Source organism: Oxyura jamaicensis, chromosome 3, assembly GCF_011077185.1.
Source record: "Oxyura jamaicensis isolate SHBP4307 breed ruddy duck chromosome 3, BPBGC_Ojam_1.0, whole genome shotgun sequence".
NCBI lineage: Eukaryota > Metazoa > Chordata > Aves > Anseriformes > Anatidae > Oxyura > Oxyura jamaicensis.
The window spans coordinates 63,396,891-63,424,156 of record NC_048895.1 but is presented as its reverse complement, the minus strand read 5'-3'; the positions used below and the strand labels follow the sequence as shown (position 1 = coordinate 63,424,156).

Below are 27,266 nucleotides of genomic sequence, written 5' to 3'. Positions count from 1 at the left end.
CACAGCGACTCCAATGTGAGCGCTGCAGGGCGAGAAGCTCTCCTCGGCAGGAGGCCACGGAGACAACCCACGACCGCAGCCTGTGCCGCGCTTACAGGTCACGGGCCAAGCCTCACCCCTGCAGAGCACGGGCCGTCCACGGACCCGCAGGGCCGTGCAGGGGGCCCGGGACATGGGGCGGCTGCTGGGCAGGGAAAGCCGAGCCTAACAGCTCCGCCTAACGGGGTCAGGGAGCACGCGGTTAGTTTCGGTGTAACTGACATCAAGTTCAGATATTAAAATACAATAAAAGGATAACCGGCAGCACAAAAACCATTATTTCGTTCTCCAGGTAGCCGTATCTCTGCCCCTTTCCTGGCAGCCTGTTAGGAGCTCTCTGCTTCTACACCCATGTCACAACTGCTGACCTGCTTCCCACGGAAAAGCGAGCGGGCCATTAGCCCGTTCAATCGTTCACCCATTACACACGGAAACCGCAGAAGGCTGAGGCGAAGCCGAGACAAACGCCGCTCACCGTTACCTAGCGGGGCAGCTCCGGCAGGCGGGGGCCGCGCACAGCCACCGCCACCACCTCAGGACCCCCGCGGGGAACCGAGGGGAGCTCCCAGCCCTTCCCTTCCCTTCCCGTGCCGGCCAGGCCCGCCCGGCGGCGCATGCGGGGCGGGGAGGCGGGAGCCGTCCCGAGATGGCGGCGCCGGCGCCGCTGGGGCGGTTCCTGCTGCTGCTGGCGCAGGAGCACCTGGAGTTCCGCCTGCCGGTGAGCGCCCCGGGGGCGGTCAGGGGGCGGGCGGGGGCCGCCGGTGCGGCCGGTCCCGGCCGCCTTCCTCGGGCCCCCCCGCGGCTCGGGGCCGGGGCGTGGGGCCGGGCACAGCGCCTTCCTCCAGGGCCTTCCTCCAGGGCCTGGAGAGGGAGGCTGGGACCCGGGGGGGGAGAGGAAGCTCTGGAGGCAACCCCCTTCCAGCACCTCGCTGCCTTTCCTCTGGGAAGGCTCTTCCCAACGCCTGAGCCAGGGTGCGGCTCGTCACCTCTGTAGGAAGCAAACCCCGTCTCTGCTTTCCTTCCGCACAGCAACCTTGGCACGTGTACAGACCCTCACCGCCTCGCGCTGCGTTTCTCTAAGTCCTTCCTCGCGGGCCGCGTTTCTGCACTGCTGCTCCTTGCCACTTTCCTTTAGGCAGCATTAACGGCAGTGAAAGAATGGGAAACACCGGGACTTCCTTACTGAAAGCTTGCTTTTGATCTTGCTGTACTGTATGGTGTACAGCTTCTCGTGACCTGTCAGTAACTTACTTGAGTTCTTGACAAATACAATCAACTTCTTTTACAGCAGAAGTCTTATTTTTTTTTTCATCTCATAAATAATACATACACGCTGAATTTAATTGCAAACCTCTGCCATTCTTTCCTCTATTGCAAGTTCTTGTTTATGATCCCTCTGGAGGTCACGTCTGCATTAAAACTTATAACATGCAGTTCTGTCTCTGTTACATACATATATATATTTATATGTATATATACATTCAGTTTAAAACGTTGGTGAATGCTCCTAAAGCCTGACCTTTTTATTTTCCCTTTAGGAAATCACATCTTTGCTCTCGCTCTATGGTGGACAATTTAGCCATCAGCAGGAAATCTGTGTAAATGTAAGTGAGGACCAAATATTTTACCTCAGGGCTTGTGTGATATACAAATATGCTCTTTATGATAATTTTATTAAAAATATGTAACTGAATACATTTTTACATTTCTTAGGAAAATAATCTATCTCCCCAAAATGAGCAATTCTGAATTTCAGCTCAGATGCTGAGTTTAGGAAAAGATGCACAAAACACACATCAGGATGTCTTCATGGAGCTATACAGAAAGAAATTGTGCCATCTACTGGGAGGCTTGTTTCTTTTCAGAACAGCTGAACCATGAAAACATTTTAGTAGGCTGTGTGAATTTAGTGTTTACCTCCAATTTCATGAGACAGTATATCCAAAAAAGTGAAGCTGGCAAGCTGTATGATTCTGATCTCAATGCTTAGTCAGAAAACATTACTATCTTTTTGTTACCAGTTTTAAGTAGGTGTTACGATTCCTTAGAGGATGAATAATCTAGAGAATTGTAAACAAACATAATATTTTACCAAATCTAAGATATGGTGGGGAAATTGAATTTATAATAAAGGTTCTTGGATATTCAAGCAAGAATTAATTTTACCTTAAATTAAATGTTTTATTCTCACGTTCTCTGTACTGTTAACATGTTTTTATCTTCAGCATGCATGTTCTGTTTTGATACAACAGACTTGCGTAATTGTGTAATACATGTGACATCCTCCAGGTAGGCATTTGCATCACTCGTCTTCTTTTTTATTTCAGTCTCCGTTTTGGATTCTCAATATTCCTTCAGAAGAGATGGCAAGGGGAATAATGAAACGGACAGTATGTGCAAAGTAAGAGGTGAAAAATCTTGAAAATGATAAAGTAGGCTGTAAGAAACTTTCACTATATGAGGGAAAACACTAGTTTTGTATGGAGTCTTAAGACTTATGGAGTTCTAAGTCTTAAGTCATTGCTTACCTCTAGAAATAAGGAAGTATTGTCGGACCCTGTAGGACTGATTACATAGCATGCCTGTGCCTTTTACTTAATTTACAGTCAGCACCAGGTCTTGAAGCACTGTTTTTCACTGCAGAGCCAGTGCTCATCTTGTAGTGTCAGTGACTTCCCGGTTGACCTGAGTACTGTTTAGTTAGTGGCTCATTTAAAAACACATATGGAATTAAAAGATAAGAACAGTGACAGGTAAAAGCTGAAATACAAGTTTAGAAGGGAATGGTATGAGAAGATATATATTCCTTGTCATATGTGACGGAGGAATTAAAGCACAACAGAACAGCTTACAGGTGTTCTATATGGCATGCTCTTTCAAACAATATATACAACTAGCGTATGCTTATTTTATGTAGAAAGCATGACTCGCCCACTATTTTCTCTGCCCTATTACCTCCTATGGGGAGTTATGTTAGCATAAGATTGCTGGAGCATCTCAGTTGTACTACTAATGAAAATTAAAAGCTCTGAAGCATATACTTATCTAAATAAACTCTCAGCAGCATGCTGTGGGCTTTCTTTTTTTTTGTTATTAGATAATTAAGTGTAATGGTAAGAATTGAGCCTTTATTGCTTCTCCAACAGCAAAATAAAATTCAAAGATTAATATTTGGTTGTCCCTAGTATAGCCTACGTTATTAGCTTTTCCATAGCTCCATCTATAAATATAGTTTAAATTCTTAAAGTAAATAGAAACAGATGCTTTAAGAAGAAATGATACATTGTTAAAATTTACTCTTTTTTTTCAGGGTAAATGCAGGTTAGAAAGGTAGCCCTAAATGTTTGTCAGGAAAGGAATACTGTAACTAAATGGCCTACCCCTGACCCTTGTCACTTAGTAAAGTGTAGTTCTCTTTTACATTTGAGTAAGCTAAACCTTTGAACTCTGGGAAGTTTTTCCTTAGGGAGCCAGCACCATCCTTGTAAAAGTACTACATGCCACCGCTGATCCTTAAAGATTCTCTTTGTGTATGGTGTGTGTTACAAATACACACAGGAATGTCTAACAATACGCAGTGCCACGAGGGTTCCTCTTGTAGGGTTTTTTTTCTTTGATATGGATATGGCACTTGGGATATCTGAATGCTGGAGGGAAGGTCTGTGATGTGGTGTGTGGTGGTGTGCCTTCACTGCAGGAGCATCAGTTCTATCATCTTCCAAGGCAATGCTTTCGTTGAAGCCAGCAATATGGAAACAGCAACAAAACTGTAAGAAACAGCATAGTGCTAAAAAATCCTAAAATGTCAAACATCTTAGCCAAATCTTCAAATAGGATAGAACCACTGATTATATCTCTGGCTGCATAAGACAGACCAAACAAAAACGCATCTCTGATACATCAGCTTAGGGTAAAAGAAAAAGTATTTCCCTGTTCAGAACAAAACTTAAATGTGTGCTAAGACATAAACAACATCCTCCTTTACTCATGAAGCTAAACATGTTGGCCAAGAAGGATTGGTGAGAAGGAGTGTCTGTAAGGCATTTCCCTCATCCCTTCCCCTTCACCACTTATATCTTACTGCACTCTAAAAATACTGGTATTTTCAGGTCTATATTTGAACTGTGGGGCCATGGCAGATCTGCAGGGGAGCTCTATGCATCTTTGAAGAACTACCCAATGGACAAGATGGTATGCATGTGAAGAATTTAAAACTGTTTTCTTCATCACAGCAGTTAACACTGCAACTGTATTAATGAGAATCTTTGCCATTTTTTCAGCTTCCATATCTACAGCCTGACTCTACATACAAAATACGTATTCATACTTTTAATAAAACACTGACCCAAGCACAGAAAATAAAGAAGATAGATGTAAGTCGATGTTTAAGATACCATAAACATTTATTTTTATCTATATACGTTGTTCTTATTCAATGCTATCAGTATTCTCTAAGATGTATAGAATATTGGGTTTCCTGAATATCTTAAGACAGTTTACAGCTTCTGTCTTGTCACCTGGAAATGAGATCTTCCTGTCTGACTTAACATGTCCCATGAATTCCTGCCTTTTTTTTTTTTCCTACGCAGATGACGTAAGGCATATACAAAGACAAACAACTATCACAGTGATGATTTTGTAGATGCAGAAATTTAGGCTTATGGCCTAGAACTATAAGTTTCATATAGAGTTAGGTGCCAGTTTTAAGAAAATCTCTTATCTCCATCTTAGACATTAATTGTTGAAGTATGTGGAACAAATCAGTCCGCTGACTTTAGTTGCAGGCTCTGGATTGTTTGCCAATTTTCTGTTCTGTCCTTATGTTTCTGTCTGTACTTGTGTTCTCCTCCTAATTATATCAGTATTTTAATTATGATTTTTTTCTGAGTTACTGTTTTTGCATTTCCACACTCTTATTTTTAGCCACTGTTGGTTCTACAGAATTTTAGAGGGGTTAGGTTTTTTTTTTGGGGGGGGGGGACCTGTATTTAAAAACTTGACCTAGAATGTGTAGACTGTTTTTCTTTTTTGTATAGGCTCTTGAATTTCTGCCATTCAATGGAAAAGTAAATTTAAAGAATCCAGAACACGTCTTCTGGATTTTGGAAGATTATGGAATGGACCCTAATAATGTTCCAGAAGAGCCCTTTGATCTGTATTTCGGTAGATGGGTGCGTAAGTACAGTTGCTTCAGTTTTTGAGCTTGTATATTCAGGAGAGTGTTCTTCAATTTAAAGTGTAAAAGTTGCCTCAAGCTTTAATGGAAGCATACAGTATAGCTATGACTGAATATATCACTGCAAAAAACAGTGATTCAAGTCTTGAAAATCCTTACTGTGACTAACAGAAAGCAGTTTAATTTAGCAATTTAAAAACAGGTGGAAAAAAATGGTGATAAACAGCACCAATGTGTGCACAGCTGTGGTATTGTAAATCCAGGTGAAGCTAAAAACACCAGCAGCTTGTTTAAAATGTGAAGAAACATTTACAGTACAACAGTTGATGGTTTGCTACCAAACTGACTTGCATCAGCCCTGCTGCAGCATTCTGCAAATGCTTCAGGTGGTCCTGATGAGTACCTCAAGAGAAAGGTACGGACTGAGCCTTTGGACTCGGTAGTTATCCTGTAGTTGTGAGTTATCACAGACTGAGGATTTGGACCACAGTGGGTCCAGCCCAAGTGGATGTGCGTGTGAGAGGACACTGACAGTGCTGTGCTGCACACACAGTAAAGGTCATTTTCAAAAGCTGTCTAGTTTGTCTTCTGGGGTACTTACTGCAAATGTTCTCATCTGTTGGGTGTATGCACTCCAAACCTGCTGCATAATTAGGATATTCTGAAGAAATTGCATCTGGTTGGAATACTGCAAAATGGTGCAGCTGTTGTCCCATCTGTGCTGGATTCCTGAAGTGTTCAAAGACAGATAAACCAACCTGGCAAACATAGACACATGTGTTTTATTTACCCAGTAAAACTGGTGGTGGCCAGAGTCGGAGAATTGTGTTGGAAAAGCTTTTGAACATGTGAAGTTCTGGACTATTTTGGTCATCTTCAGTGTATTTTGGAAGTCTGATGGAAAAAAAGCATTTGGGCCTTGTCTGTTTTACCAGTAAATTCTAATTTGTCAGTGCTATCCTAAATTTAGGATGACAGAAATCCTAAATTTAGCATGACAGAAAAGCTGAAGATCAAACTTCTGTGTGACCTTAATCTGTGCACATGCACTTGTTTACATGTACTTTATTTGTTACCATTTTGAAGTTCTTTGTTATTCTGATATCTAGAATGATAGCAAAGTTGCTCTAATTTTTATTTCTTTAGAATAATTTTCACTATGAATTGTTTGCATATTTTTGATTTCTATCTTGAAGTATTTATCTAGGTATTGCATCAAGATATCTGTTGCTTGGAAAGAAGCCTGTCGTACTTGCAGAAGGCAGAAAGCAAAATGATGCATTACGAAATGACGAGTTTGCTGCTTGTTGGATAGTGTCAGTTAAGCAAGTCTGTCAGTCTGCTTGTCTCTTGTATCTAAGACCTGATGGTGATTTCAAATCTTCCAACAGATTGCAGATGGCCAAAGAGAACTCATTGAGTCCTACAGTGTAAAAAAGAGACACTTTATTGGAAATACTAGCATGGATGCCTGCCTGTCTTTCATTATGGCAAATCATGGAAGAGTGAAACCCAACGATATTGTATATGACCCCTTTGTTGGAACAGGTATATTCCTTTCTACTGGAGGGAAAAACTGGGAGATTGTGTTGCAGAGGTGTTACACCACCCTTCTACCTGATGCAGCAGCTTCAGGCGCTCAATGGACATTTGAGATTGTACCAAAAGCAAAATGGGGATCATAAAATGAATCTTGAAAGGGGTTTTAGGGGAAGAAAACCATTTTGGATGTAAACAGACTTCTCAGAAGTGTGAAATAATCTTAACTATTTTTTTTTAATGTAACATGGCTTAAACACCAGTTCATGTGTGTTGTGGACCACTTAGGATCCAAAGTGACTAAGAACTGAAATTTGGCTCCAACGTTCCCTGCAGCAACTTTCCGAATGTTGTGTGGAGTAGCACTTCTGGAGGTGGCTCTTTAGAGAATTGTTTAGGGCACTTCTGAGCCTGTAACACAATGTAGCAGTTGTTAGGTTGCATTCAACAGTGGTGGGCTCCTTGTGCTGTTGCATCTTTTCTTTAGGCTGGTGCTGTTCATACCAGTATTCACTCCAGTTGAGATTTTTCTTAGTTAAACCAGGAGGGGGAGCTTTTATTCCACGTATTAACCTGCATGCCATAGAAGTGTCTTTTACCTAAGGGAAACTCAACTTTTTTGTAGTTGAAAAAGAAAATCCATGGTGTCAGGTTGTGGCGTTTAATCATACAAGAGTATATCACATTAAGCTACCTTGAGTAGTTTATTGAAAAGAAAAGCAAAGGTTGTGTTGCTGACCTGGATTTTGCTAAAGTTTGACCATGTGTTAAAACCACGTGAGCCACATACAAGTAAAAATACTTAGTAGGAGGGTGAAGAGAATTCACTGCAGAAGTTATTACAAAGATGCTAGGGAGAGCGAAGGCAACACTACAGCATCACTAGCAGGATGAATTTTTGTTAGCACATGGATTCTCTGTAAGACAGAAAATACAACAGGAATATTTTCAGAAACACAGGACTTCAGTAAACTGTATGTGTTTGTCTTCAGTATTTGTATTCATATACAACCTGATTTCTTGCATGCATAATAATCTCTTATGACATTTACTCATCCTCCTTGTTCTTGTGTTTGGGTAGTACCCTTTGAAAGGGAGGCGAAATTTCTCTGGGTCATCTGTAAGCAGCTTGTTTCACTTTGGTCTTAGTAGTTTTGTTTCTTTATCTGCTAAACCTACGTCACAAAAAGTTCTCTGAAAGCGCTCGTTTTCTTGGGAGTGAAAATGAAGAAAAAAATGAAGGGGTAAAGATCGAGTAAGAAAAATTGCATAGAAATGGTGAAGCTATAGAAATTAATGATGAATGTTAAGACTTCAATGATTCAGTTCAAAAGTGTAACATACACAAAATTCTCCCCAAACTGCCCAATGATTTGAATTAAAATGTTTGCCATTTTACTGCACTAAACATCTGTAATGTACAGACTTGCGATTAATGGTACACGGGGACCATTAACACACGGGTACACGGGTACATGGGTAAGGCAGTCAGAAAACTGCATTTATAACTAAACAGCGTCTTTTCTTTTGCACCCACTCTTGGTGAATAGCACCCAGGAATTTCAATAGTTTAATGAGGTCCTTTATAGGATTTTCAAGGTTGTCAGGTTCAGTAGTGATCTATCACGGGAATTTTGGAAGGTAGTTTAGAGTTGAGAGTAAAGCAGTAAATTTGAGCTTATGAGTTTGGACAGAATGTACCTTTAGTACTTGAGGAGTACGTTGAAGAAACTGTAGTTCAGATTTCTTCACTGATGCAGCTTGAATACCTGGATTGATTTCTCCCCCCACCCCCCCCTTTTTTTTTAAAATGCTCTAAAGATAAATATTACCAGGTTAGAACAGCCTTGCAAAATGGTCCTTGCTTGTTGGAAGCAAACTGTTTTTGCTACATGAGCCAAACAAGTCTTCCAGATCAGTGTAATGGTGGACAAGTGGAATTTGTCCTTGGAATGTAAATGCTTTTGATTAGTCTGACTTAAGAGACTTAATTCCCCACCCCCACCGGAGGTTTCTGGAGGAAGAAATCAAGTCTTTTATCTGAATATTTTGTGTTGTCCGGTTTGACAATTTGTTCTTGTTACCCCAGTAAGCCTATTGCTTGTACCTCAGGAAGATGTTTGTCCCTGCTTTCCCTTTGCCAATTCACGATGCTGTATGATTGCAAGTAACACAATTTTGTTCTTTGACATTGTGGAGGACAGTGATATGACCAGACCCTCATCCGTGCTCAAGAGATAGGAAAAACAGACACTATCCAATAGAAAGGCATGAAGGTCTGTGCCATTGTCATTCAGTTAATAGCTGTCAGTGGACACAATGATTATCTGATTAACCCTTAACATACATCTGTTTAATGTAGGGTAGGTCAAAGGGCTTGCTAAGTTAGAATATTTAAGTATCTCTGCACCTTTTCTGTGAATAAAATTGAACTAGTACCAGCCGAGATTTAAAAGCTCTAAGTTCATGCTTTCCTATCTTATTTTTTTCTGTTAATAAAAATATTCTTAGATGGGCAAAGTACTTTCTTCTTACTTTTTTTATAGGACTGGGTGGTATGCCATACTTGGGGTCAGGGATAGCTAAATTTGTCTTGGCCCTCTGGAGGTACTGCCCATCTGTTCTGAGGGATTACAGCCGAGAAGGGAAATGGGTGACTCCTATGGGGTGAGTAACCTTGCTTTTCCCAGATCCATTTCACAAGGAAACAGTTTTTTTCTCCCTCACCTTCAGTTTTGGTAGTTTATTAGCAGACAATACAGGAATTTTCTAGTGCCCCATGTAGGACCTTTAGCCTGTTCATGCAGAACGTGTTGTAGACTTGTTGGCGCTGAGTGGTTGGTGTGGGGCTACGCAGCTGCCTGAGATGCTCCTTTTCAGGCTGCCAGAGAATGCAAGAATTGGCGTCATCCTTGCAGGCAGCTTGCATGCTCCTGGTGCTGGTGAGCTCTCATCTTGCAGCAATTGTCCTCCTCGTTTTAGTGGGACTGCTTCTACATATAAGCAGTTGGCATCAGTAATGCAGGGTCCACAGCCAAGTTCTTGGTTACGGTACAGTTTTACATTGTTCTGTTAGCTGTACACGTTCGGATTAACAGCACGATTATGTGACAAGCTTCTGCCATCCATGCTTTTTTTCATATGGAAGTTGTTAAAGACTTGGTAGAGGTGCTCTTTTCTGTGGGTTATTCTGCTGTTGCCCACTTTCAAGGGGAAACCACAAATGCTTTTCTTTTAGTAGTTTTTTAATTAGAAATGCAGATCACAGTAGTAAATAAAAATAGTAAATAAATTTAGTTTTATTGCTAGATTAGTAAACTAATAAATGTGTTGACAAAATAGCAGCATACACAAAAAAAGGCATCTCTATATAGCTCTCAACTAGCAGAACAAGGAAACTTTTTTGCTACTAACAGAGTGGGGATTTTTATATTTTTGTGGTTCTTTACCATTGCTTCCTAGTAAGGGACTGGCTGTCCATGTACACACCAAGTTTAATTTTTGACGTAGTTAAGGAGACTAACTTTGAGAATAGGTGCTGTAATATTGCTTTTTTTTTGGTGGTAATTTCTCAGGTTGTTTGTTAGAAGTGCTTATAAAAGAATTAACAGTTTGGATTTTTGTAATGCTCAGAGGGTCTAATTGCTTTAAATATAGAAAACTACAAACAAACTTCTCAGAAAGTCTCCAGAGACGAGTGGCATAGGAAGATCATGTATAACAGAGAAGGGATTTAGTATTAACATCTCTGATTATAACTGTGTAGAGATTTTAACTGTTTTATAGTTGTATTTTATTTTTTTCTTGGGTTTAGCTTTGAGTCTAGTGTCTACTTCCGTAAACTCCTGACAATCCTGAGGAAAAAATCCTAACACAGATAGCATGCATAACAATAATTTACACTTTTCCCCTTTTTCTGCCCTTTGTAGGTGGCCTCCTTATCTCCTCGGCACACTTTGGAGCATACGTATATGGTACTGATATAGACTACAACACAATCCATGGATTAGGTATGTTACATATTTCTAAGCCATTAAAATCTTACTCCTTGGAATTTAGAGTTCTGATGATAGCAGGTAGTGCGTTTTAAAGCAACGTTAATTTTCACAGGATTAATTTGTTCATGTGTAATTTTACTGATCAATTTGTGTCTGTCTTAGCTGAGCTATTCTGTTAATTTTTAAGCATGAAATATTTGAGAAAAGGAATAATGAAGACCAAAACAAAATTCAAATTAATAATGACAATAGCTATGTGCTTTCTTATTCTGTGATGCAGGAACATTTTTACATAACCAAAGCCAGCAAGGCTCGTCCCGTTCTTATTTCTCTGAAAAACCACTGTGCAAATTAGAATGGATTTCCTGCATAGGATTATGACTGATGCATAGTGCCACTCCAAAGTTAACATTTAATAAACTAACATTTTTAAAAAAGTGTTCTGTGACACCCTATACAGATGGTACAGTGGAACTATAGTTACAAGGTTTATCACAAATACTTGTGATGGTGAGTAGAATAAGGCAGAAGATAAACTCTTGTTTTGTGTGACTTTCATATGAAAGGTTTTATTGTTGAGGATGCATCTATTTTTCTTTTTTCTCTCAGGCAAGGCAAGCAGAAAGAACCAGAAATGGAGAGGGCCAGATGAAAATATCAGAGCTAATCTCCGACAGTACGGTTTAGAGAAATATTACCTTGATGCCCTAGTTTCTGATTCTTCACGACCAGTATGGCGAAAAGGGATGCTGTTTGATGCAATCATCACAGATCGTAAGTTTGTTAATGCTTTTTGCTTCCTAATTACAACGACTAAAATATTATTGCCTAGATATATGCATATGTATATTGATTTAGCGTCTCGATGCAGATCTGAGTGCTCAGTTTCCAGAAAATGACCATTGAGTTCAATGCTGTGGAAACTGGATCTGCATTTTGACATCTCTGCATTTATTTTAAGGATAGTTATAAATGTGTAACAAAGCTGGAGATAATGCTGTCTTCCATAGAAACAGTGTTATGACTGACAGTAAAAATCAATACGCCTGAAAATCATCCTTTGAAAGTGTCTCATTCAGTAAAGATATAATGTTACTGATGTGTGGAGCCTTCTTACCAGAATGGTCTGTGTTGCTTTTAGGACTTGATCTGCAGCACACTGGAGTCTGATGGACTCTGAAGACTTACATTAAGTACTTATTGGAGTGCTTCCAAAGAGAGCGTTTAATGCATTTACGATACACTTAACTGCTGGAAGCACTAGAAGTTTGAAAGGATCCTCTGCTCTTCTAGAAACCTGTGTGCTTAACACCATTTGTCTTGCCTGCGAGGAGTAGAGGCTAATGGAATAAATAGAAACTTTGATACTGTAGTTTCAGATGTCTAGTACTGGCTCATACTATGATACATTCATATTAGTTAGGAGCAGGGAGGGTGACTTTTCTGTGTGGGTTGCTTCTTGATTTGTATTTGGCCTGTTTGGAAATAAGACAATGCAGAATATCAACATTACTTAGAACTGAGTTTTTAAATTGTTTGAAACTTCTGTATTTACAGCATGGTGACATTAGTGCTACCATGCTGAAATACTGAAATGAGTCTTACAAAAACAAATGTGTTGAGTGTGAAATAAGCATGTTATGCTATTAGAAATTTGCAGAAATATAAGCCAACTCTGGCTGCTCTTATCTGTATGAGAATTATCATTTACAGAATGCGCTGGCAAGAAATTCCAATTATACAATGTCGTTTTGAAAAAGATCAGCCAAGTGCTATAGCAGAGGTATTTGATTCTGTCAAATAAGAGGATGGGATTATTTGTCACGTGTTGAAAATGTAAGGATTATTTTTTTATGAACAAAACTGTTAACAAAGCAGAAAAGCATTTTCTGTATTGTAGCAAACATCTAGTGTGCTAAAAGCCTCCTACAGCTGAAAGGTTTTCTTTGAAACAGTTTGTAAGCAATTCTTTGGATCTTACCAACTTTCTTTGTATTTTTTTTCCTAAACTTTGTGTAAGCTTTAGATTATGCACTGTTTTATATGTATAACATAATTGTATGTTATTTGAGCAAAGACTGAACTTCTCATCTCTGCATTATGCTTTCGCTTTGTATAGCACCATACGGTATCAGAGAAGCTACTCGCAGAACAGGTTCACAGAAGGAATCAGCTAAGTCAGCTGAAAGAAGGTAAGTAAGCTGCTTTGTCTGCCATAGAATATAAATGTCTTAATGGGAAGCCAGTCACAGTTTTAGAATCTTTATTTTTTCTTGGTTGACTGTCAGCTCTTTAAAAAAATCTTAATAACTAAAGAAGAAAAGCCCCTTTTGTTTTGTCTTCAAAACCAATGTGTCACTTCCTGACATTCTCCTGGTTTTGTTCTACCTGTTTATAACTTGCATGTGCCCAGATTTCAAATCCTGCATCTCACCTCTGTGAACCATCAGTACCTTGTTTCCTATTCTCAATGTTCTCTTCAATCAGTTTAAAATGGAGTAACTCTATTTCAGCTTAACCTTCCCTCGTTTTCCACTGCTCCTTTCTCTTCACAGATAACACGTGGCTCCTCTGCTTGCATGGCCTTCCTTCTCTTCTGTCTTTTACTCTAAATTGCCCTTAGGGAAGATGCTATGCAAAAGAACTGTTTCCAACGTGCTTGTGTTTCAGTGACTTTCAGAAGTCCTAAGATGAGTGTAAATAGCTAGTAGGGGAATTTGGGAAGTCCTGTTCCTCAAAGTAGAAGTTGCACATCTGAATTTGCCTAGGTAGTTTTGCAGATCTCAAGTAGTGCTAGTCTTTTATAATTAAAAAGTGCAGACTTTACATGTGCTTTTATGCTTACACCTGTGATTTTTTTTGTTTAGCACAGAAAATCAGATCATCATTTCATCCAACTATCATCTGAGCGACATCTTTTTTGACCTATTGAAGTTTGCGGCAGAATATCTGGTGATGGGAGGAAGATTAGTTTACTGGCTGCCGATATACAGGCCTGAGTATGTATCCTTGATTCCTGGTATGTAGCATGTCAGAATGGATGCTAAATTCTAACTGTGATTATTTGGGCATAGTACAGCTGGAACTTCCACAGTGCTAGCACTGAAAAGTAATGCTCAAACATCATCTCGTTAGAACTTTGTATGAGGGCAAGTGGATTTCGAAATAAGGTGTTTGAATGGAGATGATTCGAGCTTACCAAAAAGAAAAAGCTCTCACATCTCCTTGTAAATGCATGTCCAGAGGCTGGAGATTTAAGCTTAGAAAATTAGACTTCTAGGGTGCAGATAGATTCCTAAGGTAGTAGTAGAAAGGCGCTTACTAATACGTGTTTGTATTAGAGTTGTTGGTAGATGTGCACGACAGGGTCCTGTAAGAGAACATTCTTGACCATTTGGGATCTGGCACCACTAATTTAGCTTTCTTCTGAGAAATCAATAGTCAAGTGACCGAGAGATGGCAGTGAGAGGCAAGAAGTACACTTTGTGCAGTACAGGGAAGCAGCCTGTTAAGGACGACAGAGGCCAGCAGAGACTGTAGGATGCTGTCTGCTCAGGAGTGCAGCTTTGGATCGAGTTTAAGAGAAGAGCCAGGTTTGCATACCTGAGTTCAGCATCTCTTAAATAAGGTTTTGGGCTTTTTTTGCTGTGGTTGTTTTTCCTGAAAACAGTTTTGTAGTAAAGTGGGGAGATGATGTACAGTAACTTTTTCTGAGTACCTCCCAGATGTAGGTGTGTACTGAATGTAGCTTCTACACTGTCATATGTTCCTATGTATGGCCAGGCTACACTGATAGATGAAGTGGGTGTTGTCCCTAAATTCACCATGCAAAAAAGCCTTGTCATGGTCCTCCGTGTAATTATCACATGCTGTTTTGAAAAATTGGAAAATGAAAGAAGCCAATTCTTATTACATCAAATTTCTGTGTGCTCATCAGGAACAGAAGAATGTGCTTAATAGCTTATGGTTTTTGTTTGTTCGTTTGTTTTTTAATGCTATAATTGAAATGTTAGGCTGTTTTTATATAATACTGTTCATAGGCAAAGCAAAGAGTGCCATTAACAGTATTATACTCATTGTTCAAAATGTCTGGCTATACATACCTTTAACCCTGATTGAATTCACAAGTACACAGGGTCTTAGATTTCCATGTCAATGAACTCTGTTTGGAATTATTGTGTTTTTTCTGTTTGTCAAGATAACAGAGCTTTTTGTCTAGTCTTTGAACATTGGTAAGAGCACGCATCCTCTGTACAGCAGAATACAGTGTTTATCTTTAGAACAGTATGAGCTACACATTCTCGTTCTACTTTAGCTGCTGTTTTAGGATGTCAGCTCTCTCAAACTGTAGTTGAGTTGCCTCTTAAACAATACATTTGTACATATAAGTATGAACTGACTTTATGCAATGAAGTTTGAAATAATGGAAGTGACTGTATCAGCACAGTATTGTCATTTTATCGTAATTTCAGTTGTAAAGATGAACACAAGAGAAGCTGTTAAAACAAGAGTGTAGAGGAAAGATAAGCTACTGGCTACTAATTTATTGTGCTATCAAATATGCTTAGGCAACACCTGCCATCAGTTTCATGTGGTATTTGAGATCCTTGTGTAGTGCTTTAAATTAAAAACAGAACTAAATTAAAATGGGTTTCTGTTAAAAGCAGTGCTACTGTATTAGTCTTTTGATAAAGTTCTGTGTTTCTCCTGAGAGTGCAGAAAGATATATATGCATTAATGTGAACAGACAAGGTTTTTTAACAAGCCGATAATGATCTCTCTCTCTGCAAGATAGCATCTCACTCCAGAGTTTACTCTTTCAATCTGACATCGAAATCATTATTGAGTCTGAATTCTTTTAATTCCTCTGCAGCCAGGCTTTATTACGGTTATGAAGAGAAACTTAGGATACTGTGGTGGAGTGCCTACCTTTGTAAGAGTGACAGGCAGTTTGGTGGTAGTGGATGCATCAAAAGTTTTGTATAGTAGAAAAAACAGTTGAGAATTCATTTGATTCTCCCTTGTCAAAAGCATGTTCTGACTTCACCTAGCAGAAGCAATACCTTGATTTTGGACACAAGAAGGGACTGAAAAGTTGTTTGGCTGTCTGGAAATTTTGGAACAATACAGTACTATTAGTTTTTTATGTATGTACAAGTCTGTATTTCGTATCGTCTTACTAATTTAACAACTCACTACTGTCTTTAAATTAAGAAATGTCAAGATTTCCCTCAGCTCCTTGAGGGATCCTTTTATCAACTTGTGCTTTGTGAATTTGCAAGGCTGCTAAAGCTTCAGAACTAACATTTTTATTCTCTTAGTGAAAGGTTTGTGGCAGGATTTTGTGAAGAATATTTTTTTTCTTCTTTTCTACAAATACTTTGTCAACAACTGAGCATCTGAAATTGGTGTTAAATAATGGTAATACTAGAGCTTGCATGAAACTTATTCTACCAAATCCTGGGTTAGCATGGTTGTCCAATGAGTTCTTCTTTTTTCTACCAGCTACTGTTAGTGAACACAAAACTATGGTCCAGAGAAGTTCATATCATGGCCCTGTCTTGTCAGTTGGGCTACTTAAGTGGAATTTGATTTTTGTACTGCTTTTTTTTGTAGTTGTTGTTCTTTGGCATGGTCTTTTCAATGCACCTCTAGTTTGTGTGTCTCAATAGCCTTGCAGGTCTGCCAATTTGTGACTTGCCGACTGTCATGCACAAGCCTAGGCCATACATACAGGACAAGCTATTTTCAGTTGTGTTGGATTTGACTTCTCTTTCACCTATAACAATACATCTACTTGGTAAAGTGCAGAAAATACACTTCTTTACAAGAAAAATACTAAGCTCCTCTATTGTATCTTTTAAGTTCCAGTGACTGGTTCCAAAATTGTCTAGTTCTGATTTTTAATGCCTTACTTCTGTTGACCCCCAGCCCCAGGAGAATCATGAGAGCAAGCATTTTATATAAAATCCTAGTCACTGACAATACCCCATATACCATTTTCTGTATTATGTTACAGTAACTGTTATAGGAGAGCTTATTACAAAAATGAGGACTACATGGCTGATTTATACTCCAGTATATCATGTCACATCTCATTTTATATTATTAAGCTAGGTTAATACTCCAGCCTCATGCAAAGCTCTTAAATTTTAAATTCCTCTTTTCAGCATTTGGAGAAATAGAATGAGGGAAATTCCCTTTTTCCACAGGGAAATAGTATGCTTGTGAGATGGAAGGCATTTAAAACACTAACTACTTGGCTCTACAGACGAGGCTTAATTGCAAGCCATGTTGCTACCATCTGATGTTAAAAGCTAATTGATTTTTTTTCAATTTAGAAAAATCTTCTATCCTTTGACAAGACAATTGCAATGTGATATATTTGCAGCATCATCTTCTGAACCTCAGGAATGTCGTTGCTGTAGGAGCTGGTTTAGTATCATTTGGAATTCAAGTGTAATGGTCTCCCTTTAGGGAGCTAGATTTAAGTCTCTTGTTGCTGCATCTTTATTTATGTTGACTGTGGAATCTTTTTTTGTTGTTGTTTGGTTGGTTGTTTTGTTTTAATCACAGCTCCTGATTGGATAGGTTATTACTTCTGATTGGGCGAGATGTTTTCCCCTTGAAATGATACAGGCATGCATGCATTAACGTAGTGCAAATACATATATAAAATATGGGTGGGGACCACTTTACAGTAACATTTCCATTTCTTCTACACATTTAATGTCGGAAGATGATTGAAATATATGATTGGAAGAACTCTGTGCACCAATACCTGAGCTTCTGGTAACTTAATTTAAAATGTACAGCAACTTTCTAGTGTAAGCCATTTTGTGAAAAATCTGTATGAATTTTGTTTCAGATGCAAGTGTTGCAGTTCATGAGCTTACAACTCTCTGAATGTTTATTTCTTCCAGATATACAGAAGAGATCATTCCCCGCCACCCATGCCTGAAACTTATTAGCAACTGCGAGCAGATGCTTTCCAGCCACACATCAAGGCGCCTGATAACTATGGAAAAGGTGAAAGAATTCAAGGTAAGCTTGAATTCTTGATTATATTGTGCAAAGTGGTAGCTGTTGCATTCGTGAAACGTTTGTGCTATTCAGCATTTGATCTTCATTTCACTCACACTTGAGTTTTTTATGACAGCTTTTGTAAAATTGTCACACATTTCTTCAAAGTAAATTGAGTAGTGATTACTCTACTGGTTTGGTTGTTTTTCTTCTAAATCCTCAGCTTCTGATAAACTTTCCGTCCTGAGCAAGCCCCTTAATAGCATGCAACTGTGCTTGCTTATGCAAATTGCATACTCTTTTCTTGGAAAATCAGATCCACATAGAAGCTGAGATGCCTAAATTCCCATTGATTCCAAAGTGTAATTTGGTGCCCAAGTAAGTACTAAATGCCAGATACTTTGTGGATCTGCCAGTACTGGTAAACCATATTCAATTGTTACTTCATTTTTCAAGTGATATTTAAATCCACAAGGGACTAAACTATATAGCTTTTGGAAATAACATTGTATCTGTGACATAATTACAATGAAGCAAGGATTTTTTTTTTTGTTTAAATTTATTCTTGAGAGGGGGGACATGCTAATCTCCTTTCTGGAGTCCCTGAGACTGGCAAATACTGCATTCAGGTCTCCTTTCTGTTCTTACTGCTTCTCTTACCTGCTAAGACTGTTTAAAACAATGCTAAACCAGTGTGAAGCAAAATCTTAATGAAAACACAAGCAAGAGGTGAGCAAGTGTCTTAGGTATATTCCTTTTCAGTTGGAAGAGCTATTTAAAATGACAGGAGATGCTGTCAGACTGCCGTGTCTGCATGGTGCTTGCAGAAATAACAAAGCAGGATTTCAGCACTGCATTCATAATGCTAATGATGACTGAAATTTTCAAGCAACACCTGAATTTTTATAAAACACTGTATGTGGAGTTCAGAGCCAGAGCTGCCAACTTTGTCAGTAGCAAACCACAAGGGTAAATTTTGGCACTTTTTGGCATGCATGTCTCAGGGTGTCCATGAAGGTTTTCTGCAGGAATTTTTTTATATGCCAGCTGGTATGCGGCTGCCAGTGCTGTAGGATAGGATGTCCTAATTTTAAAAATATGTTCACCCTTCTGCAAATAGACTTTCATCATTTGTTATTGTTTTGTGCATCACGTATTCTTCAGGACATGCTTTTACAGGTCCACGTCTGGAAGCACTTAGCTTTGAGCACCTGATGCTACTTGGCAGGCTTACTGCCTAGATAAAACTGTTTAGGTGCTTCTGCTGTGAACTCCAGATGTCTTTTTAGGTAACTTAAAGATGCTAATCACTGTGTATTGTTTCTAATAACACAAAACTTGTACAAATAACAGTACACAGATTGACACCTTAACTAGGGCCTGCTTGGTTTGGGGTCGTGTTGTTTGGCATCTAGCTACCTGAAGACCTTCCCACCCCAGTTTCCCTTACCTGACATGCTTCATATTCTCTTGGCTCTCTAGGACATATTTCTCCTGTCCTAACGTCTCAAAAATCCTTGTGAGCTGGATGCTTATGACTCACCAGATATGATAATAAAATTCAGTATTTGGAGCTTTGTCAGTTTTTCTTTTTCCTATGAAAGAGTGGGTTATTCTGAATATACAGATAATATTTGCATCTTCAGACCGTTCCCATTTTCAAATTGGTTTGTAACGGGAACTTACATATTTGTTTTAGTTCAGATTAGTGAAGTACTCACAAGTGACTAAGAAATTTTACAAATTATGTAGTGCCGTTATGCAGTCCTTCAGTTTTCCCAGTGTTTGCCACCAACAGTGAATTTCAAATTTCACAGCAAATTCAATTCCATTATTAACACTAACTTCTGAACAGAAGACAAATTGGATCAGTTACAGAGCTAGAGAAACAAAGAACGAGTGGAATGGGAGAGGAGCAAAATGGAAGCGGCATGAGATAAGAGCTCACTAGCCTGAGGTGTTACTTTTTGTATAGATTTCAGTGGCCTTTCTGCTGGTATTTATGGACATGGATCTCCTAGATATCTTTCTAAACCTGAAATAAAGCTTCCTAATTGATATTACAGTGGGCAGGACTGCATGAGTCTAGCCTCATTGAACCATCGAGAGAGGTTTTTTGGAGCAGTAAAAGCACAATTTTCCCCATAAAGTTTGTTTCAGCCATTGCAGAATTGCTTGTGTTTGTTTCATTCCTTGGCTGCCTGTCTTAAAGGAATAGACCACATCTATTTGGCTAGTAAATGCTACCTAGTTTTAATGTTTCTCATTAGCACTTCTTAATATATATATATAAAGAGAGATTTGTAGTTGACAAGGGTTAAGAGAGACTCCTAGAAATTATAGGGAGAAATAAAAACAAAATTTGATTGAAGAATGAACTCTGAGCGTATGACTGCCCATGAAAAGGCCCTGGGCATGCAAATCCACAACACTGAATGTGTCCAGCATTTCCATGTCATGGGGTCACTCCAGAGTCTTAACTAGTGTAGAACTTTTCCTACTGAATTTAGCCATGTGTGTTCCTGGATGTGACCCTGCATTTGTGATTTGGAAACTGCTCGGTGCTGTTTATAGCTGTATAACATTAGTACAAGTGGTTTCTGTAGCTGCTGTTCAGCACCAGATGTAGAGTGGTAGGAAGCTGTGATAAGGCTAGGAAGATCTTTTAAACAAAAAATGAATGTGGGTTATTACCCTAAGGCTGAAATGAGGTGTGCCAGCTTCATAAAAATCTGTAAACTTGCACATAGTATCTGCAAAAAATTAAAGACAAAGCTTTCTTGTTATCTTCGAGCACCCCCTTCTTTCTGCCACCTCTCATTATTTATCAGGGACATGATACCTTTACTTTTTTAGTGTTGTCTTTAGAACAATTCAGTGTTAAGTTAAAAACACAAATTAGCAAAAGCAGTTTGGTAGCATCTACTTTGCAAGAGCTTTGTTGGCTTTCAGTTGTCACAGAAGTCATCGTAAAACATTTCAGAGCAGAAGTTTTATGTGATAACTGCTGTTTGCAATTAGTCTGCTGTTTTGAGAACTTGAATAATTCAAAGTGAGAACCAAGGATGATTTTAAAAAGAATGACCAGTGGCTAATCAACATCTTTGGTTCTACAAATAAAGGAAGAAGGCTTTTTCATGGTGGTAGGACCAGTAGACTGGGGAAGGAGCTGGCTTACTGCCAAGTAGGCTGATCATTGCTGATCAGTCTTGGCACGTGGCCTAAGGAAATGCTTTCTTGGGAAGTCTCAGTGTGTTGTGCCAAATAACCAATTACAACCTTTATGCCTTGAAAACTGTGCATACTTTTTTTTTTTTTTTTTTTTTTTCCAAAACAAATGGCAAAAGCTAGTCATCCCTAGGTGCAGCGCTGTATCACAAGTAGTACTCCTGATTCTTTCAGTATATCATTAAGAGGAGGAGAGGGGCTACATGTGTTAAAACACAATGGTTCAACTCCATTCCCCAGATTTAAGCTTAAAGCAAAAGGGGCAAGTGGAGAGGGGGCAAGTGGAGAGGGAGCAAGTGAAAGGACAAACAAGTATGCTAACTGGACTGGACTGTTAATGCACTCCGTGGAGAGTTGACAGTGGTATGTTCAATGACTGAAACCATTCCCAGGATTTTTTGGTCCAATGCTTTGTCCGTTACTGTGTCCCATCCACCCTCTATAAGAGACCTAGCAAGAGAAGACATTCTTGCCAGAAATTCAGAGTGCATGTTCTACCAGTTCATACTACTCAAATTGGAGCTCACCTGAGGATGTTTGTCTGGTTTCCTTACTGAAATGAACTGGTGCCTAGGCAAATTCCAATCCAAATAGTCAGAATGCTTTTCTGGAGATGATTTTGATGTGTTTTTATCTTTGTGGAGCTGAATGCAGACTTTTCCTAGTGCTCAGATTATACCTGTTTGGTTCCCTGTGTAGGCAGAAAATACTCTAACTTAGAATTTATTAGTACATGTCAACAGTGAGTGGCATCTGCAGATAATTTAGGGTTTCTTATTTTATTTTCCTTTTTTAAGAAGTCATTCCCAATCCGTTCTTTTCCTTTAAAGCCATTAACACCTTTATTGGGCAGTCATGTCTGTGTAGGGAAGAGATAGGGAGTGGAAGCTCTTAAGCTGGAATTATGATGTAGGCCAGGAGCTTTCTTTGTAAGCTGTTCCAAGAAACCAGTGCCTGACTGCAGGTCATCTAGCAAACAAAGATTTGCATAGCTTTTGATGAAGCTTGGATTTACAAAACAGATTGTGCTGTGGTGTGAAGCACCAAGCCTGTTTCCATCTGATGAATGCAGATGCTCCTCTTGACATTTCTTCTCTTACATATCATATCCTCTCTTTGTCCTCACCAGCTTGGTAGTAGAGGGAGTTAGTTCATTTCTTACCTTCAGCTTGAATCAGCAATTTGTTACTTAAGAAATCAAGATGAATGGAGTACAGATGTGTGACCTCTTAGAGGTTATAGGGATTAATTTTTTATGTTAAAAATACTGTTGACCCGTATATCATTACCTTTCAGGGTCAAATATCCCATCCATTTCTTAAAATAATTTACTTAAATAAGTGAATTAAGGAAAATCATCATTGAAACACTTCCCAAAGGTATGAAAATACATTACACACTTTGGTCAAAGAGCGTTTACTGGCCTGTAAATTCAGGTGAAAAACAAGTGCTCTTTTCCTCAGCATGGTACTGTATAGGAGACCTGGACAAGTGGCTACAGGTTGACTGTAAGAGGAAAGTGTCGTAAGTCCTCCATGTTTCCTGTCTCCCAGTAGGTTTTTTTGTTTGTTTGTTTGTTTTTCATGGACACATTAAAAGGCATTGATTATGGTAACCAGAAGACAATAGTACGGTATCTAGAGCGGCTTTACTGAGGTCATTTTTCTCCTGCTATTTTTCAACATCACAATATTTAAAAAGAACAAACTGGATGCTGGTGGTAGGTGTGCTTTACATGTTAAATATGCCTGCGGCACTTAACATTCAATAAGTTCATTTAAACCAGTGGCATTCCACTGGTGTCTGCTAGGATAGCAAATGGGAACTGCTGCATAAGAGTAGCTCATTGTGTCCAGAAGAGGGCACTTGTACATGCAGACAGATGTCTTGTAGTGTTGAAAAATCTTCATCTCACAACTTTAGAATGGATATTAGGATATCCAAAGCAAGATGTGGCATTGATCCTGCTAGGTGAAAGCCCAGAAGGGCTGCAAAATAGCTGAAGAAGGGAATGTCCACTAGAATTTAGTTCATATAGTGTTGGTAGCATTTGGTAATGTATAAAAATACTGACTTAAATCTACTTGCATGTTACTACTGCTACTTGTGCTAAGGCGTTCTAGATTAACTTTATTTTCAAATATGAACAAATAACCATGAACTGTATACTGAAGTAATGAACCAATCTGTATGCTGAAGCATTGCTTAAAAATTTACAGTAAACCGTGAGGATGCATTAAGAAGAAACATTTAGTAGAAGAGAAGTTTAGTTCTGTTGTGTGCTTGTTTTTATTTTCTCTTTGCACGCTTCAGTTGTGCTTGTGAGGCTGTTTATCTCTGTTTTATCTTGGTATTGTGATAAACTGCCATCAGCCAACAGTGTTAAACTGTTTTGAAAGTTGCCATCCGTTTCTAGCACTCAGAAAAAAAGTTGATGTATTGTTTATTTTAGAGTATTGATAACATCAGTTGACAAGTATCTTAGTTGTGTAAAGCCACAGTACGTGATGAACTAAACATTTATATGTAGTGGCCCATATAATGGGCCAATTTTCTAAACTGTTCTCTTGGCTAACGTCATGTGTAGGGATTTACTATGTCAATTTGAATTTTCAGAAGTACATGAATTCTGCACAAGAAAAAATCTTCTGATAGCACTTCAGTTTCTGTATGAAATCTCTTTAATCATTCGTATTCCCCTTTCTGCTTTCCACAAAATGAGTGATTGAATTCTCCAGGTGGTATTTCTTCTGGAAACTAATCTTTATATTTCCGTTTATAAAAGTTTGTGTGGCATAATACTTTGCTCTCATTCATTCATGCAAGGGTTGAGTTCTGGTGATGTTAGCTGAGATACTTCCAGTGATTCAGCACAGTTCAAGCTTCAGATGTCTGGTATTGACAACTTGCCTCAGTTTGCTATACAGAGGGGAATAATGAAAACTTACATGAGTACATTAAAAAAAAGCACAAAACAAAAACTTGTTTGCTTACAGCTTGTTTTTGATCAATGCCAATGTTAAACGTTAAGAGTTTTCAGTAGGATGTGCGTGTTCTTGTTAATCTGAGTGAAAACTTTAGTGTTGTATTTTTTGCATTGTTCAATGATTTAAATGTTTGCCATTAAATTTTAAATAATGCTTTACTCTTGCTTGTAATCATCTGAAAAAGCGTGAAGGAAAAACAATGGCAATTCATGCTGAACAGACTGCCATAAAAACTAACACTTACATTTTGATGCCATGCAGGATCAAGATCAGAATTCTTACTTGTTGGATGATCAATACATGCCGTACAGGGGACACAACTCTTTTCGTGAGAAGTATTTCAGTGGTGTGACAAAGAGAATTGCCAAGGAAGAAAAAGACAACCAGAAGTAAAATACAATATAAACAGATTAAAAAATGAGGAAAGAATGAAGATTGTGTTTCTTTGTAAGGACATCTGGATATGAACATTCATTTGGATGCTTCGGAGAAATAAATACTGCTTTTAATTCTAAAGCAAGATGAAGCCCACAACACAGGTTGAGAGCAGTTCTTTTTAATTAGCTTTGTTTACAGCAGATTTTATTGTACAAGTTTTTTTGAGTCTTATTTAATTTATATTTGTACTTTCAAGTTATAATGATGATTGACTAAAACCGTTATTATTGTTCTTTCACCATTAACGTTTACAAAAAGTAGTAGTATTATTTGGCTTCTTAAACTGTGAACATCTGGCTGTTTTAGAAACACGTGGTGGTGATCAAGGATTGCTTATTGTGAAGATTTTTATTTTTTTTTATCCTAAATGCTATACAGTAAAACAGAAAAGTTTGTTGTGAGTTTTTATTTTTAATTGTTGTATGCAGTAACTGTTCATATGTATTCTGATTTGCTCTGGCTGAGGCCAGCAGTGTTTAAAAAAAAAAAAAAAAAAAAAACACCAAAAAAAAACACAACAAAAACTACAAAGAAACAGATGTGTGTGCACACGCGTGTGCACACAGGCACACACGCCTCTGTGACCTGACAAACTCTGGAGAGCATATTAAACCCTGTGAAGCCTGTCCACATCTGAAGCTCATCTGTACCTTGGATTTGCTCTTGCATTCCTAAACCTTGACTCTTGGTCAAGCCAACTGTCTGCAATTTTTGGTTCAGAAACTGATAGTTAAAGCAGTAACAACAACAGCATAAAATCAGTAATGGTTCCCTAATGGTATTAAGCCTAATCAAATCTTTGAAATTGAAGATGTATTTGTTAAAGGGAGAACTTTGCTGAATCTGTACCATGTCCATCATGAAAATACCTCATTTGAAAACCACTAAGCCCATTAATTCAGGATGTTAATGGTTCTTCTCATTTTGGTGGTCAAATATGGCCAAATACTCTTCAGCAGGGCGTTGGTGAATGTATTTGATAGCTCCAGCCAGGGAAAGCCTCACTTCCTAATTTTCTGCAAGCTACTGACTGTGGCCACATTACAGTCTTTGTAGATTATAATCTTTAAGAGTCTCTCCAAAAACCCAGTCATACCTAGGCAAGTATGAATCGTTGTGTATCTGGTTGAGTTCATTAATTCAATTTGCTCTTCTCTGTGTTGTGGTCCTCAGCTGCAACAGGGAGAGCTCAAATATTCAATGACAACTTAGTCTGATCTTCTGGATCTAATCTGTGGTGTTTTAGGTAGTTCTGAAACAGTGATTTATTTTCTCTGTTTCCATTATAAATCACTTTGTTTTTGAGACTCATAATGTCAGCCATCTAAGAGTTGTTCTGGGCTAAAGTTGGAGCAAGATCAAAGCTCAGAAAATTTTTCAAAAGCAGGATTTGAATTGATCACTCTCAAATATTACATCAAAAAATTACTGCTTCTGAAAACCTGTCTTCATGTAACTTCTGACTTCAATTTTAGCGTTACAATTTGGCATTCAGTCTTTATTACTTTACAAATTAAAATTACTTTCTGTTCTTCAGAGGCAAGGAATTTTTGTAGATGGATTTATTATGCATTTATAACTTCATTTTTGTAAAAGTTACTCTACGTAGACATGATCTAAATGGTTATACAAGATGTAAGGTAGTGGCAAATCTGGCCCTGTCTATTAAAAGAGAATGATTTAGTTTATTTCTCCTCTCCTTGGTCCAATTTTTAGTCCATTCAGCAGTGGTGGTGCGGCCTCTGTTTAGCAGTTCATACATAATGGCTCCATCGTTACTGAAGAACACCCTTCTGAAAAGAAGCTGGGAGTGTGTTTGGGGTACTACATAAACACCCACTAATCAAAAAGAGTTTAGAATTGAAATCAGATGTTCCAGCTCTGCTGATCCCCAACATTAAAGCTATCACTTGGAAATATTTCTGATCCCTGAACTTCTCCTCATTTAACGTGCGTGCTCCAGACAATTGCGTGCACAGCCTTGCCGAGCAGAGGCGTTTATAGCTGCCGAGCCGTGACGCAGCCCTCGCGCTGCCTCTAGCAGAGGACTGACAAGCGGGTGAGTTATCCTTTCGACAGGACTTGGCCACCGGTGGCCGCGGTTCCTGGCGCGTTCGCTCGATCCGGTTCCATTCAGTCTCTTTCTGTGAAGTTCCAGCTTCCTGTCCCTGGCAGGGAGGGTCAGTTCGGGAGCCCGCGCTGAACTCATTCTGTTGTCATTCTCTCCTTTGGGGTGGTTTGGTGCCATTTTCCAGTTTTGAAAAATAAACGTTATTTTTGGAGCGCCTTGTTGCACTGCAGCAAATTGGAGGGAGGGAGGAGCTGAAAGTGGCTGCGAGGTCATGTGGGGAGAGGCCCTCTCCTGCTGTAGGGAGCGTTTTGTTGTGTCAATAAAGGGAAAGGGTCCCCGTCTGCTCACAGAGTCCCAGTGCTTGGAGGTGCTGTTTCTGGCTGCAAAGCCTCCCGTATATCTACAGGAGAAGTAGCGGAAAAGCAGTGGAAGTAAATTTCCTCTGTGTTAATTGTGTGTCCTGCTTGCTTATCTCTCTCTAAGAATTTTTATCAATTACTAGCCAATTTGAACAGGTTTGACAAGATCAAGATTTGATGGGGTCTTGCAGATAACAAGAATCTACTTTTTTTTTTTTTTTAATGAGCAGAAGTGTTGAAGAAAAAGACCTAATTAATTATCTCTTCCAAGAAGAAAGGCTGTAATAAGAGTTCAGCTCTCATTCAACATCAGAGAACTCACATGGAAATGAGACCTTGAGACAAAAATGCCAACAACCATTTTTGTTCCTGCTGCCACAAGTGCTGGTCCTGCTGCTACTTGAACAT

At 38.9% G+C, this 27,266-nt stretch overlaps 1 protein-coding gene across 3 annotated transcripts; it reads left to right on the top strand.

Annotated features, from left to right (window-relative positions):
• Positions 1 to 630: 630 nt before the first annotated feature.
• On the top strand, positions 631 to 26,347 carry TRMT11 (tRNA methyltransferase 11 homolog). Of its 3 annotated transcripts, none has more exons than XR_004749225.1 (13): positions 631 to 757; positions 1,578 to 1,643; positions 2,367 to 2,440; positions 4,149 to 4,230; positions 4,320 to 4,412; positions 5,076 to 5,210; positions 6,607 to 6,763; positions 10,684 to 10,764; positions 11,362 to 11,526; positions 12,872 to 12,944; positions 13,620 to 13,771; positions 17,676 to 17,796; positions 24,252 to 24,391. XR_004749225.1 is itself a non-coding variant. In XM_035320924.1 (13 exons), exons 1-13 carry the CDS (start codon positions 686 to 688, stop codon positions 24,381 to 24,383), a joined length of 1,383 nt encoding a protein of 460 aa, XP_035176815.1. In that variant the 5' UTR covers positions 631 to 685; the 3' UTR covers positions 24,384 to 26,347. The 3 variants fall into 3 exon arrangements, 2 of the variants coding, with proteins under 2 accessions (XP_035176815.1, XP_035176816.1); XM_035320924.1 differs by having other exon boundaries at positions 13,620 to 13,751; positions 24,252 to 26,347; XM_035320925.1 differs by lacking the exon at positions 631 to 757 and having other exon boundaries at positions 1,609 to 1,643; positions 2,367 to 2,447; positions 13,620 to 13,751; positions 24,252 to 26,347.
• The last annotated feature ends 919 nt before the right edge of the window (positions 26,348 to 27,266 follow it).